This window comes from Ciconia boyciana, chromosome 22 (assembly GCF_034638445.1).
Source record: "Ciconia boyciana chromosome 22, ASM3463844v1, whole genome shotgun sequence".
Classification (NCBI taxonomy): Eukaryota; Metazoa; Chordata; class Aves; order Ciconiiformes; family Ciconiidae; genus Ciconia; species Ciconia boyciana.
Window position 1 is genome coordinate 6,352,618 of NC_132955.1, and position 18,869 is coordinate 6,371,486.

The window sequence follows — 18,869 nt, forward strand, 5'->3', positions numbered from 1 at the left end:
ACTTCAGACACCCGCACTTGGATGGTCCCTCTCTCCTGGCAGCCTTGAGCCTGCAAGAGATGACGATGGGGGGATGTGGAGGCACATGAGGACCGCCGTGGGAAACGCGAGCAGGACACAACCGCCCGCTCCTCCCGGCCTCCAGGGCAGCCCGGCCGGTGCCAGGCTGGGAACAGAGGCACGGCACTCCCCACACCGACCGCGAGGGGGCGCTGCACACGGCCCGCCCCGCCCCGCCGCCCCGCAGCCGGCGGCGGGACGGCGATCCGGCAGCGCCCCCTGGCGGCCGCGCATGCCGCCGTGAGCGGCGCAGGCTCCCGGGGGGAGGTGGGAGGGCGGGGGAGGGGGTGTCCGCGGCCGGCGGAAGCGGAAGTCGGCGGGGCCGGACGTGGACGGCGGCGACGTGGGGAGCGGAGCGGAGCGGAGGCGGCGGGGCCGCGCCGCCGTTATGGAGGGGCTCTACCACCAGACCAACAAGTGCGTGAGGCGACGGGGGGCTGTAACCGGGCTAGGCCCCGAGGGCCCGCGGGAAGCCCGGGGTCGGGGCCGGCCGTAGCGGTCTGCCTGGCGGGGTGCGGGGGAAGAGTTTGAGGGCGGACACCCTGCCTGCGGCCCAGCGCGCTCTCAGCGCCCTTTAAAAGGTTTTCTCTCACACAAATTCTCATCTTCCTCCCCGGAGCCTTGCCGCGAGGACTGCGTTTCAGCCGCGGAAGGAAGCAAAAGCCTGTCCCTCCCGGCTGGCCGTGTGTCTGTCCGGAGTCCCAGCCTGCTGTTAGCCACGTCAGTCCGAAAGCAAGCAAAGCCTGCTCGCCTCGGGGTTTTAAAGCACAGGATTGCAAGTATTCACTGAAAACAAGGGATTCGGTTTTACCAGATGTACATACATTTAAGGCATGCTGATTTAGTAGGATTTTTATGGCAGCAGGGTTTCATGATCAGGGAGCATTTAAACCGGGTCAGGAAATGTGTAACTCCTTGATGATATACAACACTGTTTCACAGATAATGCTAAGCCGGTGAGATAGAAGTGGTATGAAAATTGCAAAATAAGGCAAAAAATTTGGCAGCTCTGTGTGATACAGAATAGTTTGTGGGAAAGAGCCAAAAGAGACAGTTAATCCAAATATTCCAGCTTTCAGTGGTAATGGGTTTCTTTGTTGAGCTCTGTTGAAGGAGGTAGTGTGGTAAGTAAGAGAGTTTCATTAAATAATGATACAGAGTGACCCTGTAGGGAAGAGCGGGAAATCCTGCTGTTGATCTAGAAATGCATACCCATAATAGCAACTGTTATTGAGAAGGGGAATAATCTTGTCTTGTTCCTGTTTCCATATTGTCTTATTCTGTGATCACAGAATGGTTTGGGTTGGAAGGGACCTTTAAAGATCGTCCAGTCCCACCCCGTGCCATGGGCAGGGACATCTCTCGCTAGATCAGGTTGCTGAAAGCACTGTCCAACCTGACCTTGGGCACTTCCAGGGACAGGGCACCCACAGCTTCTCTGGGCATCGTAGCTGCTGCGCTGTGTTTTTGTTGTAGTTTGTTATCAGTCTGGGGATTCTCTGAATTTTTAAACTCTCTTCCCACCTTTTCCCCAGACTTACTGTGTTTTCTGTCATGGGAAGAGTCCTGGTGAGCGTGAAGCAGTTTTTCTGATCTGATTTTGCTCCTACACGTGGGTTTCTAAACAGGCATTTTAAGAGTATTTTAAGTGCAATGTGAGTCTCAAGCTGTCTGGGGCGTCCTAGAGAAACTGATTGAAAACAAAACTATAGAACAAGCATGGGTTGCAAGATACTGGATATTGAATTGGTTCTCTAGTTAATTCTAAGTAATGTGGTACTTATGACATACCCTGTTATCTCTTTAGCAGCACAGTGTCATGATTTCGAAGGTAGCCCTGATAGTTATTTAAATATCTCATATAACAACTGAAGAATAAATATTTTATTACTCTGTAAGATAAGTTGGTTTCAGAGGTCTGGCTTCCTAAACATTTGTGCTGTAGTTATCAAATGGTACATATACCAGAAAGAGAGTCACTAATGTGACCAAAATTATGATCTCTTAAATATTTTTTGAAAAAGATAATGATATTTTTGTAACTTTTTAAGTGCATTTCTTAAAGTCTGAATCCCGGCTGCTGTGAGATTGTTCACACCAAGCATGGCCAAAGGTCTGTCTGTCCCAGTGTATGTTCAGCGTTGTCTTAACTGCAGATCTCTAGGACAGACAGTAAGAAATGGGGAAACATATGTGACACTTCTGTTGAATATTGTTCCAACCCCCAGAAATCTGAGGCTTGGGGGCTTCTTGAAACAGAGGAATTTAACAACCCTATCAGTGTTTGGTGTTTTTTTTTTTTTGTTTGTTTGCCACTGCTTGTCCAGCATCAGGAGTTCCTTCTCTACAGTTTTAAGTTACCTTTAATTTCATTTGATGCCTCTGTAATTTACATGTTGTAAGAGACAGTGAAAGTCATTCCTTATTTGCCGCCTTCTGTGCCATTTATGCTCTAGGATATCTCCCTGTTATCATCTCCAGTCCTGACTGAACAACTGTTTCTTGTATAAAAGCTGCTCTGTACTTTTCATAATCTTTATTGTCCTCTGAACTTTTGCCAGTGCTTCTGTTTTCTTTTTGAGAAGGGAGGGACAAAACCTGTGTTTAGTGTTGAAGATGTGTACTACCCATTTATGCAGTGACATAAAGGTATGGTGTCTCATCAGCACTCTTCACTTTAGTGGCGTACATAGGTAGTATTTCACTGCAGATCTATTATTAAGGTCTCACTTGTACCCACTTTTCTCCTGGTCAGATCTTCCCTCTGCTGTGCTCACCACTTTTGAGTTCCTAGCGTGAAGCTGAAATCTTGTCTCCATGGCTGTCTCGGAGTAGGTAGATCTTAATGGCTTTCAGCATGCCAGGTGTGTGGCACGAGGGAGAGCCCCAGTTCAGGTTATAAATATGAAAAGGGTGCTAGAACTGGATTGGAAATCTTTGAAGGAAAAAAACCCAAACCCTTTCACCTTGATTTTTTATTTTAAACTGAAAGTTATTTTGTAGATGCGTATTAAGTGAAAGCACAGCTTTCTTCATACTGAAGAACTGGGTTGTTTTTTTGTGTCCAGTGATGGGCTGTCTGCACTGAATACCATGTAGCTGATTCCTTTTCCATTCTAAAAAGTACTTTTAAGTAAACGAAGCTGAAAATTGAGGTATTGAAAAATGATTTGATTTTATAGCTGTTAACTGGCTTCCGTTAATTTACTCTTTGTCTTTTGATAGGCAAGTCCATGAGGTCCAATCTTACATGGGGCGCCTGGAGACTTCAGACAAAGAGTCAGTACACTGTAAGTAATGAGTGAGAAGTCCTACTCCAGTACTGATTTGATTTAGCTTGCGTCTTTAACCTTGTATGCTTTATCATTGTATTTACAGTCATTATTGGAACAAATTTGGCTCTTCAGCCATTGTGATCAACTGGTGAGACACAATCACCAATTTGGAATGCATTAAAATTATTTTACTATTTGACTTCAATAAGGTGATGTTTTGTATGAAGGACAGAGCAGAAAAGATAGAACAAGAATTTACTTCAAATCATCTTTCTGTTGTAATTTTTTAATTGACAAATAGTGCTTACTGTGGACGCTTCTACAATGTCTTGATAAAGGAATGCCAGATATTTTTTGGTGCTGTTAGATTTTGGAACTCATTGTCAGGGTACACTGTGGAGGCCTTCAACATAAATAGGTTAAAAAACCCCACATTGATTCGTTCATGGAGGTATAATGAATGCATCGATGTGGACAGAACTGCAAATTCAGGACATCACCGGGATAGTTTGTTAGAAGCTCAAAAGCTGAGAAATGTCATTGTATCTGTCCTGTTATTTTGCTGTTCCTTAAGCATCCACTGATTGGCAGTATTCTCCAGAAGATGCTTAGTCCAGTTTCTGCGGAAAATGCCGTGATTTGGTGTGCAGGAATTTAAGCAGGGTGATTCTGGTAGTTCCTGCTTGCATCAGAGTCTGAACCTGTAATTCCATTTGCTTATGAGAAATATGTAGAACAGCTAGGTCTGAAATTACTTCAGTAAATTTGGACTATAACCCTTTGCTAATAAAATTACTGTAATAAAATACTATGACGTATTGTGGCAGGACTTTTTACCCCAGTGCAGAATTGGCAAATGTATTTTGGACCTGTGTTTGAAGCCTTAATTCCTGTATGAGTAATTGCTAATGGGCCTCACTAGAAACTTCTGAAGTGAAATCACACTGCATCGACTGGATACGTTTATGCGCATGTTGACTGACTTCTCTTACCCTAAATATATTTGTGAAGCATGACTTCGCTGTAGAAAGGGCTGTGATAACTTTTCCTATAACAAAATAACAACTTGTCTACTGGTTCTGTTTTTTGTGGTTGTACTACTCCTAGTACAATGCCAGACTTCCTGGACTGCTGTTCACTGGAAGTGATTTTGGAGCCTCTTGAAAATTAGCATAATTAGACATCTTGCCTCTGCTACTTGAGACCATTTCAAGAGATAGGATTATGCACCATTGTACATAGTCAATAAATGAACATACTGTTTATATATATGTGAAGATATAGATATGTGCTCTAGATATTAGTGCGCATTTCAGAATTTATGGGGAAAAGGATTATCTTTAGGCTGAAGAGCAGGAATAAGAGCCAGGAAATGAAGCCTTCTGTTGCAGCTTTCCTTTTCCAACTTGGGGCAAATAATCCCTTCTTGCTCAGAAAAGCGTAAGATGACCAAGATAGTAATACTGTTGTTTGGACTAGCAAAAGCTGATGTCATTGTCTGTCTGCTTTCCTGGTTGCTTTTCTGTTAAGGTTAGCTGTACTAAATGATGGAGAGATGAATTAGGACAATTTGATTGATTTGTGTTTATATACGTGAGTTAGTTACTCTTTGATTGTGTGAGATCAAAGGGCAAAGAAAAGGGTTGTACGTGCTGTTTGCTTTTCCAGGTTCTGCTGAATGCGATTTTGTGGAAAGCCCTGAGATACTGTGGAGTAGTTAGCAGTTGGTTAATAACGCTTTTCTGTATACCTCTTCAGTCGAAATGCAAAATAAGAACAAATGGTGTCTGTAGGATTTGGTGACTATTTGTATCAGATCTGACCACGGCAGTCTGAGACTTCAGGACTGTCCTCATGGCTGCACAGACATGACGGTGCTTCTGTCCTCTAATAAGCAGTCTGTGGGCATGCACTGGGGGGTGCATACCTTCAGCCTTACAGCTCACCTTTTAAACACAAGAATGTCAGTTGATTAATAGTGCTCCTGTCTTTCACCCTTCTGTGCAATTCTTTAAGTTGTGAAATGCTGGATTGTGACATGGTTAGGAAACGTGGTTGTCAAATGAGGAAGGGGGTTGTGGCTTGTACCGAGCTTTGCTGTACAATGACTACAGTAACTGAAAGCATATGACTCTCTTTTTCCCCAGTTGTATCAGTTTCCCACCTCATTAAAGTACAAGTATATGTGTTTGCGTGGTGTACTATTGCCCCTCTGCTATTTCTACGCAGATTATCAGAAGCAATTGCAACGTAGATGATTACAGAGGCAATAATTTTGTGGCCTTGTTTTCCCACTTGCAAGGTCTTCAGCCCTGTTTTGGCCACGTCTTTCTGAACTCTTTGTCCAGTCTGCCAATTCCTGTCAACTCTAAATCCTTCCCATGCTCTGTCGTTCTCCCCTGCTATAGGTATGGATGACGCATGTTAACTCTGTAACAGTTTTAACTCATTAACAGTTTTCAGAGGTTTAAATTGCCATTGTTCTGAGAATCATCTTGGCTATTAGCGTGTGTGAGCAAATCCTGCCGAGGGAACAGGAAGGGGCTGCAGGGGGTAATGTGGGAGCTTTAAATCCTAATACATGGAGCTAATAGGGAAAGGGCTCAGGTATCTTGAAAGGGCAGGGGCTTTCATAGCTCCCTCCTCAGAGGACGAGGGAAATGCAAGAGTCTCAAATTACTGAGTTAAAGAAGTGGTTTTCATGGTACGTATAGTTCTTCTCAGCTATCTCATTTTTTTTCATCCAGTAAGGATTTGCATCTGTCAGGTTTTAAATACTAGTTTGAATGCTTTTGAGCTTTTACCTTCACTCAGATTGCAGTTCTTTAATTCAAATCAAATTACATTTTTATTTCCTTGCAGTAGTAGAAAATGAGATTCAGGCAAGAATAGACAATATATTCAGCAACTTGGAGCGTCTGGAAATCCTGTCCAGCAAAGAACCTCCCAATAAGCGACAGAACGCTAAACTGTAAGTTCACCTTCTTTGCTATAATAGTGTAGTCTTTGTAATTATTTTCCTTAAATTTATTGAAGCCCTTTGCCTTTTGATTTGAGTGAAACCTTTACAGTTTGCATAACTTATGTCTGTGCTCTATGGTAGCAAAATTGAGGCACAGAGGCAAAATCACTTTCCTGCGTTTAACCACAGACTGGTGATGGAACTGGATTCGTGGCTTTGTTCTGAAATGAGCAGAACACAGCACTTCAATGCTTAAAAAACTTTCTACTCTATATGGCATTTGCTTTTAATGGCATTTGTGGAGGTAAGGAGTAAAATTATTTCAGTCGGTGTCATTTTCTCTGGACCATTTTCCTAGCTATTGGTGACTAAAATAAGGAGGTTTCTAAAGTTAGTATGGGTTTGAGCAGGAGGTTGGACCAGAGACCTCAAGACTTCCTGTTCTAATTTATTCTGTGACTCTACTATTAATGTGTAGTCCTAAAATGCCTTTGTAGATACTAGGGGTGGATTTCATGTCACCTATATTATAGAGGCCAGTATCTGAAATAGTCATCTAAGCTTTCTTTATAGTTATCAAACATTTAATGGAGTTCTGGACATTATTTGTTTTAGCCTAATGGGCATGTCTCCTGTATTGCCTACTGACTTTTAAACTCCTTTTAATAAAAACTCAAACTTAAGAACATGGTGCTAATTCATGAAGCTTGAAAGCTTAATATTTTATGTGCATGAGGGTCATAAAATGGAAACCGTTCAAATCCTACCAGCTTTTCAAATCTGTGTTAAATGAGGAGTATATATATGTAACTCCTGAAGAGTCTAGTCATGGGGTAGAACGTCCAAGACAGCTCAAGAATTCTGCTTCACATTGTGTCATTAGCCTCCAGTTAAATAATCACCTGTTTAGAAAAACGAGGCACAGAAGATCGAAGTCTGGAATATAAGCCTAACATTGGATGTCCTTCATCTTCTAGATAAGTAGAACCCATCATTCTCTATTATTTGTCACTGTTAATTTATAATGCTCCATTGTTCATACAAAAAACACCAGAAAAGAATGGTATTTTTATCCCTGGGAATATCTTCCTGTTGTTGATCCTTTCTAGCCGAGTTGACCAGTTGAAGTATGATGTTCAGCATCTGCAGACAGCCCTGAGGAACTTTCAACATCGCCGTTACATCCGGGAGCAGCAGGAGCGACAGCGAGAAGAGTTGCTTGCACGTACATTCACTACTAATGTAAATATTCTTTATTTTAGATATCTGTGTTCTAGAAGCCATAGTCTTTCAGAGGAGTTTCAGGCAAGACATAGGCGTGACTCTGTTAGATTGCTGCTGTGAGATGTAAATGGAATAAAGATAGAAAAGAATAACAATACGCGTTGGAAAAGTACAACTCTCTCATGAGGAAAAGTTGGTCTATTAAGAGGCAGTAGTAAAAGACTCCAGAAACTGCTGCTCCTGTTTTATCCAGTGCAGTTCTACCTGACTTTATATAGCAGTTTTAAGAAGGTGAATGAGGTAGGTACCAAAGTATACATTTTACTTGGATTTGTGTCAAATGTCTTTGTCAAATCCTGAGATGTGTAAAATATCTGGCTTTTATACACCCTGCTGTCAGTAGATGTCAGCAAGCTTTAATTTGTCCAAACATAAATCACACAGCTGGGGAAAAAACCCTTGCTTTTTAGCTGTAAAGGATTCAAAAGTTTTTAATGACTACAACGTGTTTCTACCTGTTCTTGTTAATTTTTATTTCCTCCACTGGGAAGTCCCCACAGTGCAAATTCCTACAGGAATTTTGCTCTGAACAGTGTAGGTTTGCTTTCAGATTTCACTTTTTTGTAACTTAAAAGCTAATCTTTCTTTTGTTCCATTTTTTTTTGTTTGATTTTTTTTGGTTTGGTGGGTGGTTTGGTTTTTTTTTTTTTTTTTTTTTGTTAAAGGCATATAACCTACCATTCATTTTCTGTGTTGTCATTCACTGTTAGGGCAGGGAAGAATGAATGTGAGCGGTCCTATCTTCTTGAGATTTGGGAAGTTTGATGCACTTCTCAAAGCCTGACATAAAGATGATATCTAACATTTTGTTGGCTATTTCAAAATTATAAACAAGACTTGAAAAGAACACTGATATTTGAAACCTGATTTGTTTTCAAAACTCTGTGGTATTCCTCTACAAATATGGAGAAATTTTCCTGTAGGAAAACTTGTTGTCCAGAAATAAAATGCATGTGTAAGTAGAAGAGCAGTAGCAGGCTTATAAATGCAAAATAAACGGCGAGTTATTTTTTTTCTCCTTTAGATGCTGAAAGGTGTCTCGATGGGGGGGGAAGCATGATTATTTCATATTTCTTTTAACTCATTACAAAAATGTGAGTTCTAATGTACAATATCCCCTTAATAGGGAAAAGAGGATTTATTTGTCAGTTATTGGCCTGTTTACACAGTTTCTATTTATATACTACCCTATTCTATTAAATAGAAATGTCAGCTGAGCATGTAAGCATCCTGAATACATCACTGTTACATACATAACAGCTTTTGAAGGCTGTAGCAGTTCTGAACATTTTGCTTAATTTGAAGATAAACATGATCGTTATCTTTAAAGCCTTCCCTTGTGCCATTCTGGAGAAAACCACTAACAGCAAATGAAAAATATGATGCCATCTAGTCTTTCTATGAGGAGGGGCAAAAATCTACTTTGGTATTTTTCTTGCTGCCTTGTGGTGTATAAAAAAAACCCTGCAAGCTCTTTGTACAGGAAATGGAATCCCTGCTGATTTGTTTTAATAAGTTTTAATAAGTGTCTGAAATAATAGCCGTTCATATGCAAATCCAAGTGCTTTTGCTCTGCAGACTCGTAAGACAAGACACTTGTTTCAACCTTAGTGCTTCATTAACATTTGATCAAAGAGATGTGTGCTGTCGCGGCTTCTTCATCCAATAACTTTGACCCTGCAACTTCTAACAGCTCTGTCGTTTATTCTTCATTCTTTTACACTAAGAGCAGCACCCACCTAGGCAGTACAACACCTGACGCTGGATCGTACATGTCATTCCCATGTTAACATTTTTTTTACAATAATCACGAGAGTCTACTCAGAGCAAGTTTGGTATTGTTACATGCATGTAAGCTACAGCTGACAGTCAGATGTAGGGTATTAACCATCTTCTGCCCAAAATATGAATTCTGCATTTTAGTAGTTCTTCCTATTCTGAGTACATGGAAGCAGGTAAGCCAGTGTTTCCACACTTACCTCTTACCAATATAATGACTCCTGTTTGTAAAACAATGTGAGAGTGATGAGCTATTATCTTGACTCTCTTGGTGGAATGGTGTCCAGAGAAGATTAAAGTGGAAGCCTTTGAAAGACGAAAGTGATCACATCCTCTGACCTCTTGTACAAACCAGGTTACAGAATTTTATCCAGTTATTTCCATTTAAAGGTTCATAGTCTCTAGTTGAGCTAATGCATCTTTTCTGGAAAAATACTGATTTTTTTATTTAGATGAGGCCTGGGTGGCGAGTGAGTCAGACCTTCAGTGAGCTAGGTTCATGTCTGTTTGCCCTCGCTATCAGAAATTTGCACCTTGTTGTAAATAGGAGTTTACCAAATGTCATCTCCCAGACATTGTGTTTTGCAGGCCTTTTACCTCAAAGAAATGTGATGTTAAATCTTTCAAAAGTCTTTCACTTGCAATGATCAAATGACTCCTTTTGTTAAACACCTTCTGTTAGTTTTGATGTTCTCTCTTGTAATACCCTTTCCTACATATATAAACTGAGATTATAAAAAATTCTCCACTTTTAATCTGACTTTTTATCCTACGAGATCTAATTGCAGTTGAACGGCTGGTCAACTTTGCCTTTTGGCTTGCTTCCTGTAGGCTTCTCTAAATTACTTTTTTCACTCAAATATTAATGTTGTATTTAATATCCTTATGAAAAAATTTAAAACATAATCCTTCAAGTCCTGTCAAGTTTTTGCCACATTTGTTTCTGCATGTTCTTTTTCTGGATCTAACTATGTATGGGCAGTATGAGTGAGCAGGCAAGGTAACCAAGACCCTGCATTTCCCCTACAGGACTCTGACACCACCATACCGATCGACGAAACATTACAGTTTAATGAATCCCTCCAGAATGCCCATCGTGGCATGGATGATCTTATTGGCAGTGGGACCAACATCCTGCAGGGGCTGAGGGACCAGAGAGTGACATTAAAGGTGGGGGCATCATTTTTTACCAAAAAGACCCCACGTTTTTCTGTTTGTGATGACCAGGCTAAGTAAAATAAATACATGAGTTTGTTTCAGTACACTGCTTCAAGCTGAGAATGCTGGGAAAGGCCCAAACTCCATTTTAACTAAACCTGAAATCTTTACATTTTATCATCTTACTAGGAACATCTTTAAGTTCTTTTTGTGGCTGGACAGCCTAGCAGTCTTGACCTGCACAGTAGTTAGTATCTGGAGTGCTGAATGTTATGTTTTGTTCTGTTACGGATTTTTTTGTTTGGCTGGTTGGAGTTTTTTTGTTCAAATGAAGAATAGGAAGTAATGGCTAGCTCGCAGATAGATGCTGATTCAGGTGAACATCACTCAGAGCAACCACAAAGCTGGCATAAAGTACTTGTGTTTAAACTTAGTAATAAAGATAATACTCTCCCAGGTCTAATGCACCTCAACAATATTATCTGTCTCTGAATACTGTTAATGACAGCTGTATTTCTTCATGGCTCTTAAGAACAAATATTTGTCTTGTATTTTAAAGACCATTCAAAGTGGTGTTGATTTTTGAGCAAATAGCTCAAAGATACAAAAAGCTTTTTAATAAGAAGTGTGTGTTTGGGGAAAGCTGGATTTCTGAAAAATGTGGGGAAATTCTTATCTCTGTTATATTCATCTTCTGATGAGGATAACTATTGTTGTCTCTTTTGGGATGTATCTGCCAGAGGATTTAGACATTTTTAATTGCTAACATAAATCCCTAGATCTGGTCAGATGAATCACACCTCAGGCTCCATTGATTGCACAGACTAGGGTTTCACTGACTATAATGGCACTCTAGCCAGCTTACAGATAACCGAACTGCACACACGTATGGGTCTCACCCTTAAAGTGCATAGGCATTTTGCTGGAGCAACTTTTAGTACCTATGGTACCCATTTCCGAGGAGTTACCAGAGCTGGGTGTCTTCACAGGGCAGAGTTGCTAGGTGCTTATTTTAATCCTAATGTCTGTTGCAATTCACAAGCCAGGTACTTCCTGTTCTGATCACAGAGGCCCAGGCTAGCTGTTAGTCCCAAAGCACTGGGCAGGACCACCGCAGGGTGTAAGGGCAGAAGACATTTGTCTTCTGCGTTTAGCACTGGATAGCTTTGGTGGCTGATCACATTGGCTTGGGCCATCCGGTTGTTAAAGTGCATGAGTGTATCTGTGCTTCACACAGGGAACTGAGTTGTTGATTCTACAAGATGGTAAGTCATTGATTCAAGGTAATCTCTGATGAGCGACTGAAGCATTTGGTTTCTGGAGGGTTCCTGAGAAGGAAGTGCATACATCACAAGTCAGGGGAACTTAACCACAGTTGGCAAATGTGATAAAGGAACACTTGCAGGACCTGCTGCCTCAAAGAGTTTGAGAGGAAATACTATTTCTTGTTGTAGTCAATAGTCCTGTCTTGTGTCTTTTGCTAGTTAAATTGCAGTAATGTGCCTGGATTCCTATTAGATCATGATGGGCCTTCTGCAAATGTAAGCGTGCCTTGCCTCAGCTGTCAACTTGTCGCAAGTCAAGTATACTTCAGATCAGAACCATAATAGTAAAGTTGTTAGTGTGTTAGTAATGCCCACTGCTACTGATAGTCTGTAATTTTGGGAGCGTCATGTTCATATATTTTCAGGGGGATATTTCTTCTCACTCACAGATGAGGAAACATCTGTTCATATTCCTTTTCCCCTTAGCTTAGCTTTTCTTACACTGTCAAAGACTTTGTTGCACTTTACAAATCTGGCAGAAACAGCTAGCATAGAGACAACTTATCAAGATAAATGGGTTAATTTGGAAGAATGTTAATCTATGTAACTTCGTGGGTACTGGATATAAATAGACAGGTATGAACCAAGTATTCCTAAATTGCTGCAAGGCTTTAACTGTTCTAGTTGTACTTTTCCACTGTTCCATGGACTGCGAGAATTGAAGAGTCTTCACTTTCCTATTGTTTGCTTTCATTTTAAACCTTCATTTTTGGTTTCTCTTCTCCAAGCAAGGGTTTTTTTTGTTCTGAAGGAGTGTGAAAAGACTGCTCCAGAGACAGGAAAAGTGCTGAACTTGAAAGTGTAGTGTCCAGGGGTTTAATGTGAGGTGTATGAAATGAAGGTGAAAAATGTGATTATGTTTTACTAGCAGAGACATAACCTGATTTCAGCAAAGGGCCTGAATACCTACACAGCCTTCTACAGAAGAAACTGATTATCTGATTTGGTATTGCAAATCTGTATATTTTATGGATTGAGAAACTGTTTGTGCATGTATGTCTAATATAGTTGATATAAATTCTATCATTGGAGAGCTTTTCTGAGCTTAAGTCAGCTTGATATTCAAAACAATTCCCAAATTTCACCTTTTTTTTCTTTTGAGACCAAAGATACAGTGGATTGTGAGAACAGAAACCAGAGAGTTTTTATTTTAAAGCATGGTAGTAGAGCATTGTGACAGGAATCTGTGCTATTGACCTTGCTCAGAGAAGAAATACCTTAAGTCTTAACAGCTTTCTGAAGCAGGGTGTTCTGTTAAGGACTTGGACCCAGAAGGCAGTTTGGGAGACCACATCCATTACCATCACCATGATGTGACAAGGCTACTCTAGCAGTACCCATCTTTGTGCACACATAGGTGTGACGGAGGTTGGTCCTGGCCAGCGTCTCTCTGACCGTGTGCTGTGAGCTGAGCTGCTGTGTTCAGTGCAGCATCTCCGCCTGCCTGTCGGTATGCTACCCATTTGTCTAGCTTATCTAGAAATGTGCTTCGTGCCTACCTGTACCATGGTGAGTCTGCAGCCATGAGTTCTCTCCCTTCTTCCCAGAGGGGATGACACCCAGCTCTGAACTGTGCCCAGAGTACATCTACGTGCCAGTATTTCATACAGTCTCCTTTGACCATTGCCCTGAAATAAAGTAGGTGTATTCCTGCTGCACTGCAGTAGTGACTTTCCCAGCTCATTTCCTGGTACCTCCAGTTCTGCAGCTCACTGTGTTTATCTGTTATGTGCTTACTGCTGATGTGGTAACTGGTGGGATCCACGTTCTTAATAATACCAACTGCTTCAGCAGTGAAACAAAACAGGTGTTGGCCTGCCTGCAGTACACCTGCTGGCGGTCTTTGTTCAGTGGGGGACAGACTTTTTAGGAGGGCCTGTAGCAATAGGACAAGGGGTAATGGTTTTCAACTAAAAGAGGGTAGATTCAGACTAGATATAAGGAATTTTTTACAATGAGGGTGGTGAAACACTGGAACAGGTTGCCCAGAGAGGTGGTAGATGCCCCATCCCTGGAAACTTTCAAGGTCAGGTTGGATGGGGCTCTGAGCAACCTGATCTAGTTGAAGATGTCCCTGCTCGTTGCAGGGGATGTTGAACTGGATGACCTTTAAAGGTCCCTTCCAACCCAAAGTATTCTATGATTCTGTGATTCAGTGCTTTTCTCCAGAAGGATCTATTGAAATTGTATTAATTACACTTTTATATGCCTTTTCATTGCACTCAACCATTAGCCTTACAAGTTTCTGGACCTCCTTTTCAATCTCTTGTTGGTATGAACTGTACTTCAGCAGGATGGAAGTTCTGCAAGAAAGGCTGTCTGATCAAGAAGCTTCAAGCTCCTACTAGACTGTGTGTCTGAAAAAGGACCAGAAAAACTCTTAATGCCTCCATAGGGAGTGCATTTTCTCTGGGCCACTCTTAATGATGTCTCTGTCGGGACAGATTGTTTTGTATCTTTAACCACATTCCTGTTATGTGCGTGAATTAATTAGTCTCATCATCCAGCTATTTCCAGGGTCCTGTGGCCATATCCCCTTAAATTGTAGGAACTGTTGGTTGATAGCAAGTTCCATCGATCAGAATTCATCACTGGCTACCCATGATGAAATTCTTGGACTGTGGAATAAGTGTTGGACTATGAGGTTAATTGTTTCTTTGCTGTCTTTTTATTCTTAGGGTACTCACAAGAAGATCCTGGATGTTGCCAACATGTTGGGCTTATCCAATACAGTAATGCGGCTGATTGAGAAGCGAGCCTTTCAAGATAAATACTTCATGATTGGGGGAATGATTTTGACTTGTGTAATTATGTTTCTTGTCGTGCAGTATCTGACATGAGCTACTGAACTATTGTCAGAGGAGATCGTCTTTTGGAGCAAGATGGACTGTCCTCCAAACTGTACTTTCCTCCGAGTGCTGCTTTGGATGAGCCCTTCCTGTGAACTTTAGAGTTTACAAATCACACTCAGACACGTCATGTGGAAAGCACGCAGGGAAACAAATTTATCTGGGGATGCTGTAGTTGAGAATGGCCCTATAAAAATATCCCTAGCCTTTACTGCTCTCACCTTATTGTCTTCAAGTTTAAGAATCTGGTTAAATAGGAAGCAGAAGTGAAAATTTTGCCCAGCTGTATTGCAAGGTAAGAGTGTCCTTTTGGGTAGTTAGGGATAAGAGGATGCAAAGGCATAGCATAAGATGTGAGCTAGAAGTGACACTGATCACTGTATTTTGCAGTGAAAGAATGCCACTGAGGAGAATTTCGCACTGTTTGTGGGCACGCCCCTGTGGAGTAAGTGTGCAAAAGGAGGCGGGAAGTGCAGGGTTCCCATCTGTAAACTCACCATTTTCCTTGGAGGGAGAAGGATTTGTGGGGAAGGGTCTTAAAGCACAGTTGCAACCTCAGATAACTTTTTTGTTTACGCATACAGTATTAACCAGCACAAATCTTCCCGTTTTAGGCTGAAATGCTTCTCATCTTATCTGAGGTGTGTTTTGGTACCTTTTTATGCCCTGCTGCTTCCAAGTGGAAGCTGAATGCTGTACTCCTGCCTGCTTTCACTCAGGTGCACATCAGGCCTGTGTTATCTCACTGTGCCTAGCACCAAATCCAGCCTACGAAAACTGTAAGACTGACATTTTTAGTGCTAGTTCACATCACGTTTTGATGAGTTGTATTCATTTTCTGAGGTGGTTGGGTTGGTTGGGGTTTTGTGCTCTGTAGCTGGTATGTTTTGAATCAATGAAGCAGGCCACATCCTCACTGTGGTCAAATTCATGTGCATAAGGTCATGGGCTCAAATTCATGTGCTTAAATGTGCAAATGTGCATAAAATTGTGAATTTTATGTTCATAGAGCTGGAATGGGCGCGCTCTGCTGTTCTTTACATTCAGAGCAAGTGGGATCAGGGCAACAGACCTTTCACTTAAAATCGGTTGTCAGAAGAGTTTCATGAAGTTATGTGCCTTGGGATGGTAAACATCCCTCATCCTTGGGAAGGTGTTCTTTGCATTATCCTTTGTACCTGCAAAATTACTGTGAAGGACATTCTCACATATGTATCATCTCACCAAGATGATAGCCAGTGTAGACGTATCTCCTTTGTTGTAGATACCTATCCACATTTAAACATTCACCGTTATGAAATGCCTCATTGTTTAAATATGGTACTCCTTTCCCTACGGACTGTGGGGGCTCTGTTAGAATGGCCATCCTGAGATTTTGGGCATCATCCATTTCAATCAGCCTTCAGATACATTCCCATCCTGGTTTGTGTACGAGTCTGGAGCATTTCCAGATGTCTGACGGTGGCACAGAAGTGTCATATTCAGATGATGTGGCATAATGCTGGCAATTCCTTCATTTTTTTCTGTCTGGAATGGTTGTGGGTCTTTTAATTAGTAACAGATCACAAGTTCTGCATCCTATCTTTGCTGCAATAAGCTTTGCTTTTATTATGTAGGCTGTTGCAAACTTGGAGAAATGGTATTAATAACTGTAAAATATGAATTTCAGTTAATATGGGCAAGTGAAACAGGCTTTAGCCTTCCTTGTTTACAGCTGCAGAACTAAAGTATTGACTGACCTGTGTGCTGTGGCATAGCTTTAAAGCCCAGATGAGAGTACCCGATTTGATCCACTGTGACAGGCCAGTCAGCTTCATACTTGGAGCCCAGGGCAAGGGAAGAGTCAGCAGTCGGAGTGCTAGCTGGCTGCACCATGGACACAAGAGCGGAGGCCAAGATGCCATCAGCGCCTGGATAATCCTATCAGATGGTTCAGCAGAAGAAAGCGGGAAAGCCTCAATGCTTGTTGACTGTCCTGTGTGCTGCACGCCTTCTGGCTGTCCGTTTTCTGCTTCTCAGTGTGTTTGATGCTTCTCAAATGTTTTCATGCTCTCGTGTTCCTCGGTCTGCTAGGCTTTCCCAAGGAAACACATTAGCAGACCAAGTACGGAATCAGTTTTCATTTGAGCCTGAGGGACTAGGGAATTAAAAGAAAAAGAGGAAGTCTGCAGTGACAGATCATCTGTCTTACTGTACCTTTAATCTATATCTTAAATCTAAATTTACCTTAAATTTATTTTAAATATGAATTCTGATAGATTTAGCATACTATGCACTTGCGAGATCATCTTCTATGAGATCAGTTGGGCACCTTGTAAGGGATCCCTCGCAAATCTTTTTCTCTTCTGATAAACTGGTCTAATTTGACCTTGATTTTACAACTTTATGGTTTAGTGTTTAAAGGATGTCATTTGACAGTGTTTAAAGTTTATATAGTTGTGACCTGGTGTAGCAGGATTTGTCTTATACCAAGGTGGGACTCTAGCCAATTTGTTTCCTTTTTTGGCTTGTGGTAGGAGCCGTGAAATAATTGGAACTGGATTTTTTTTTCTGTTTTTGAGACTAGCTTGGCATTTTAATACATGTTTCTCTGTGCATTTATTTTGCCCTTTTAGAGTCTCCTTGTTCTTGTGTAGGCTAATTTCCCTTTTGTAAGCAAAGTGTCCTTGCTATTCGCTGTGTCTAAAGGTGAGATGTGGGGCTTGAAGGAACCGCTTAGGTAACTGGATTTGATGACATGCAACTTCAGACAAATTTGTACTACATGTTAAGTCCAAAATGATTTACAAGAGCATCTGTGCTATCAGACGGTTAGTGTAAAACCCTCAAAGCCTCTACCATCAGTGTGCTACAGTAGGAGCACAGGTAGGATCAAGATCCCTGCTAACATGCAATGAGACAGCTGAAACCGTGGTAGCTTTACACGTGTTCCTGCTACAGCTCTCTGTGAAGTTTCCTTTCTTACTAAAGACTACATTTCCTTCAACAGAGCTGTTTTGCTTCTGAACTTCCGTGGCACAGTAAACGTTCCAGCTGTTAGATGAACTGCTCTCTCATGAGAGGACACTGTGGAAATTAACTTGCCTCTGGAAAAAACCTTTTTACCAGTATTTTATACATAAAGGGGCAAGGGTGGGATATGATGTGATTCATGTGATGGGTTATGTGAATAAAGATTTTTCAACCAAAATGAAGTTTTTTACCTTGACTAACATGTAAGGTGCCCAAATACTTAAACAAGCTGGGCCAATGCCAATATTCTAAGCATTGAGGCAGGTAAGGCAGAAGGCTGTCTTGGCCAGACGGGGAACCCCTGCCTGAGCTCAGATGTGAAAGGGAAGTTCACAGAAAGTGGAAGCAGGGGTCAGCTGCCCCAGAGGAATGGATAGATGTTACTCAAGGCTCAAAGCCAAAGCTGAGCTGGCATTGAAACTAATGAGGGATAAGAAGGGCTTGTATAAATGCACTGGTAGCAAAAGGAACCAAAGCCACCAGCCAAAGGGAAGGGGACACCACAGGAGGCATCTGGGTGACAGTCTTTCCTCCTGCAGTCTCTCCACTGTTTGCCCCCACAGGAAGGTGTGTGGAGGCAGATGCCCCACCTGAGGGGGGAGCAGTGCCAGAAGGGGAGAGGACTGGCCCTTTAGGCTTCCACGAAGTGGGGGAGTTTGGAGCCAGATGGAAATGCACAGGGAGGCATAAACCAGGAAAGTCCTGCATACCAAGGGAGAAAGTGCAATGAGGAGAAAGGAGATGGGAAACATGGGTGGATTTTCTTCCTAGTTCAAGGAGAATGGATGGAGAGAGGAGGAGGGTTCTGCAGAGGAGAAGGCACCAGCAGGGAGAGGGTCACAGGGATGCTGCGGAGTAGCCCAGTCTGCATCTTTCAGTAGGATGTGAGTCCGGCTGCGCTGTGGGAAGGTGTGGGACAGTGTGCTGGCTCCAGACCAGGCACTCCCAGTGATGGCTCTCGCGGGTGAGACTGGTGGTGACACGGCAGGCTTGAATGGCCCTGGAAGGGGTGGTGGCTCACAAGGGTGGTCTTTGCTGGCTGGGTGGTGGAACAGGAGTGCGGGGGCAGCTGAGGTGGGGGGAGCAGGATGCAGGTGGGAGCTATGCTGTGGGGAAGACATCCAGGATCTCAGCGTGCTCTGCCTGCTTCCTCTTTGGCACTGGA

The 18,869-nt window shown here is 42.2% G+C and overlaps 1 protein-coding gene across 2 annotated transcripts; it reads left to right on the forward strand.

Annotated features, from left to right (window-relative positions):
- The first annotated feature begins 363 nt into the window (after positions 1 to 363).
- Positions 364 to 18,749, forward strand: GOSR2 (golgi SNAP receptor complex member 2). Of its 2 annotated transcripts, XM_072885707.1 has the most exons (6): positions 364 to 477; positions 3,286 to 3,350; positions 6,198 to 6,306; positions 7,407 to 7,539; positions 10,390 to 10,530; positions 14,522 to 18,746. In XM_072885707.1, exons 1-6 carry the CDS (start codon positions 449 to 451, stop codon positions 14,681 to 14,683), a joined length of 639 nt encoding a protein of 212 aa, XP_072741808.1. In that variant the 5' UTR covers positions 364 to 448; the 3' UTR covers positions 14,684 to 18,746. The 2 variants fall into 2 exon arrangements, with proteins under 2 accessions (XP_072741808.1, XP_072741809.1); XM_072885708.1 differs by lacking the exon at positions 10,390 to 10,530 and having other exon boundaries at positions 14,522 to 18,749.
- Positions 18,750 to 18,869: the final 120 nt, after the last annotated feature.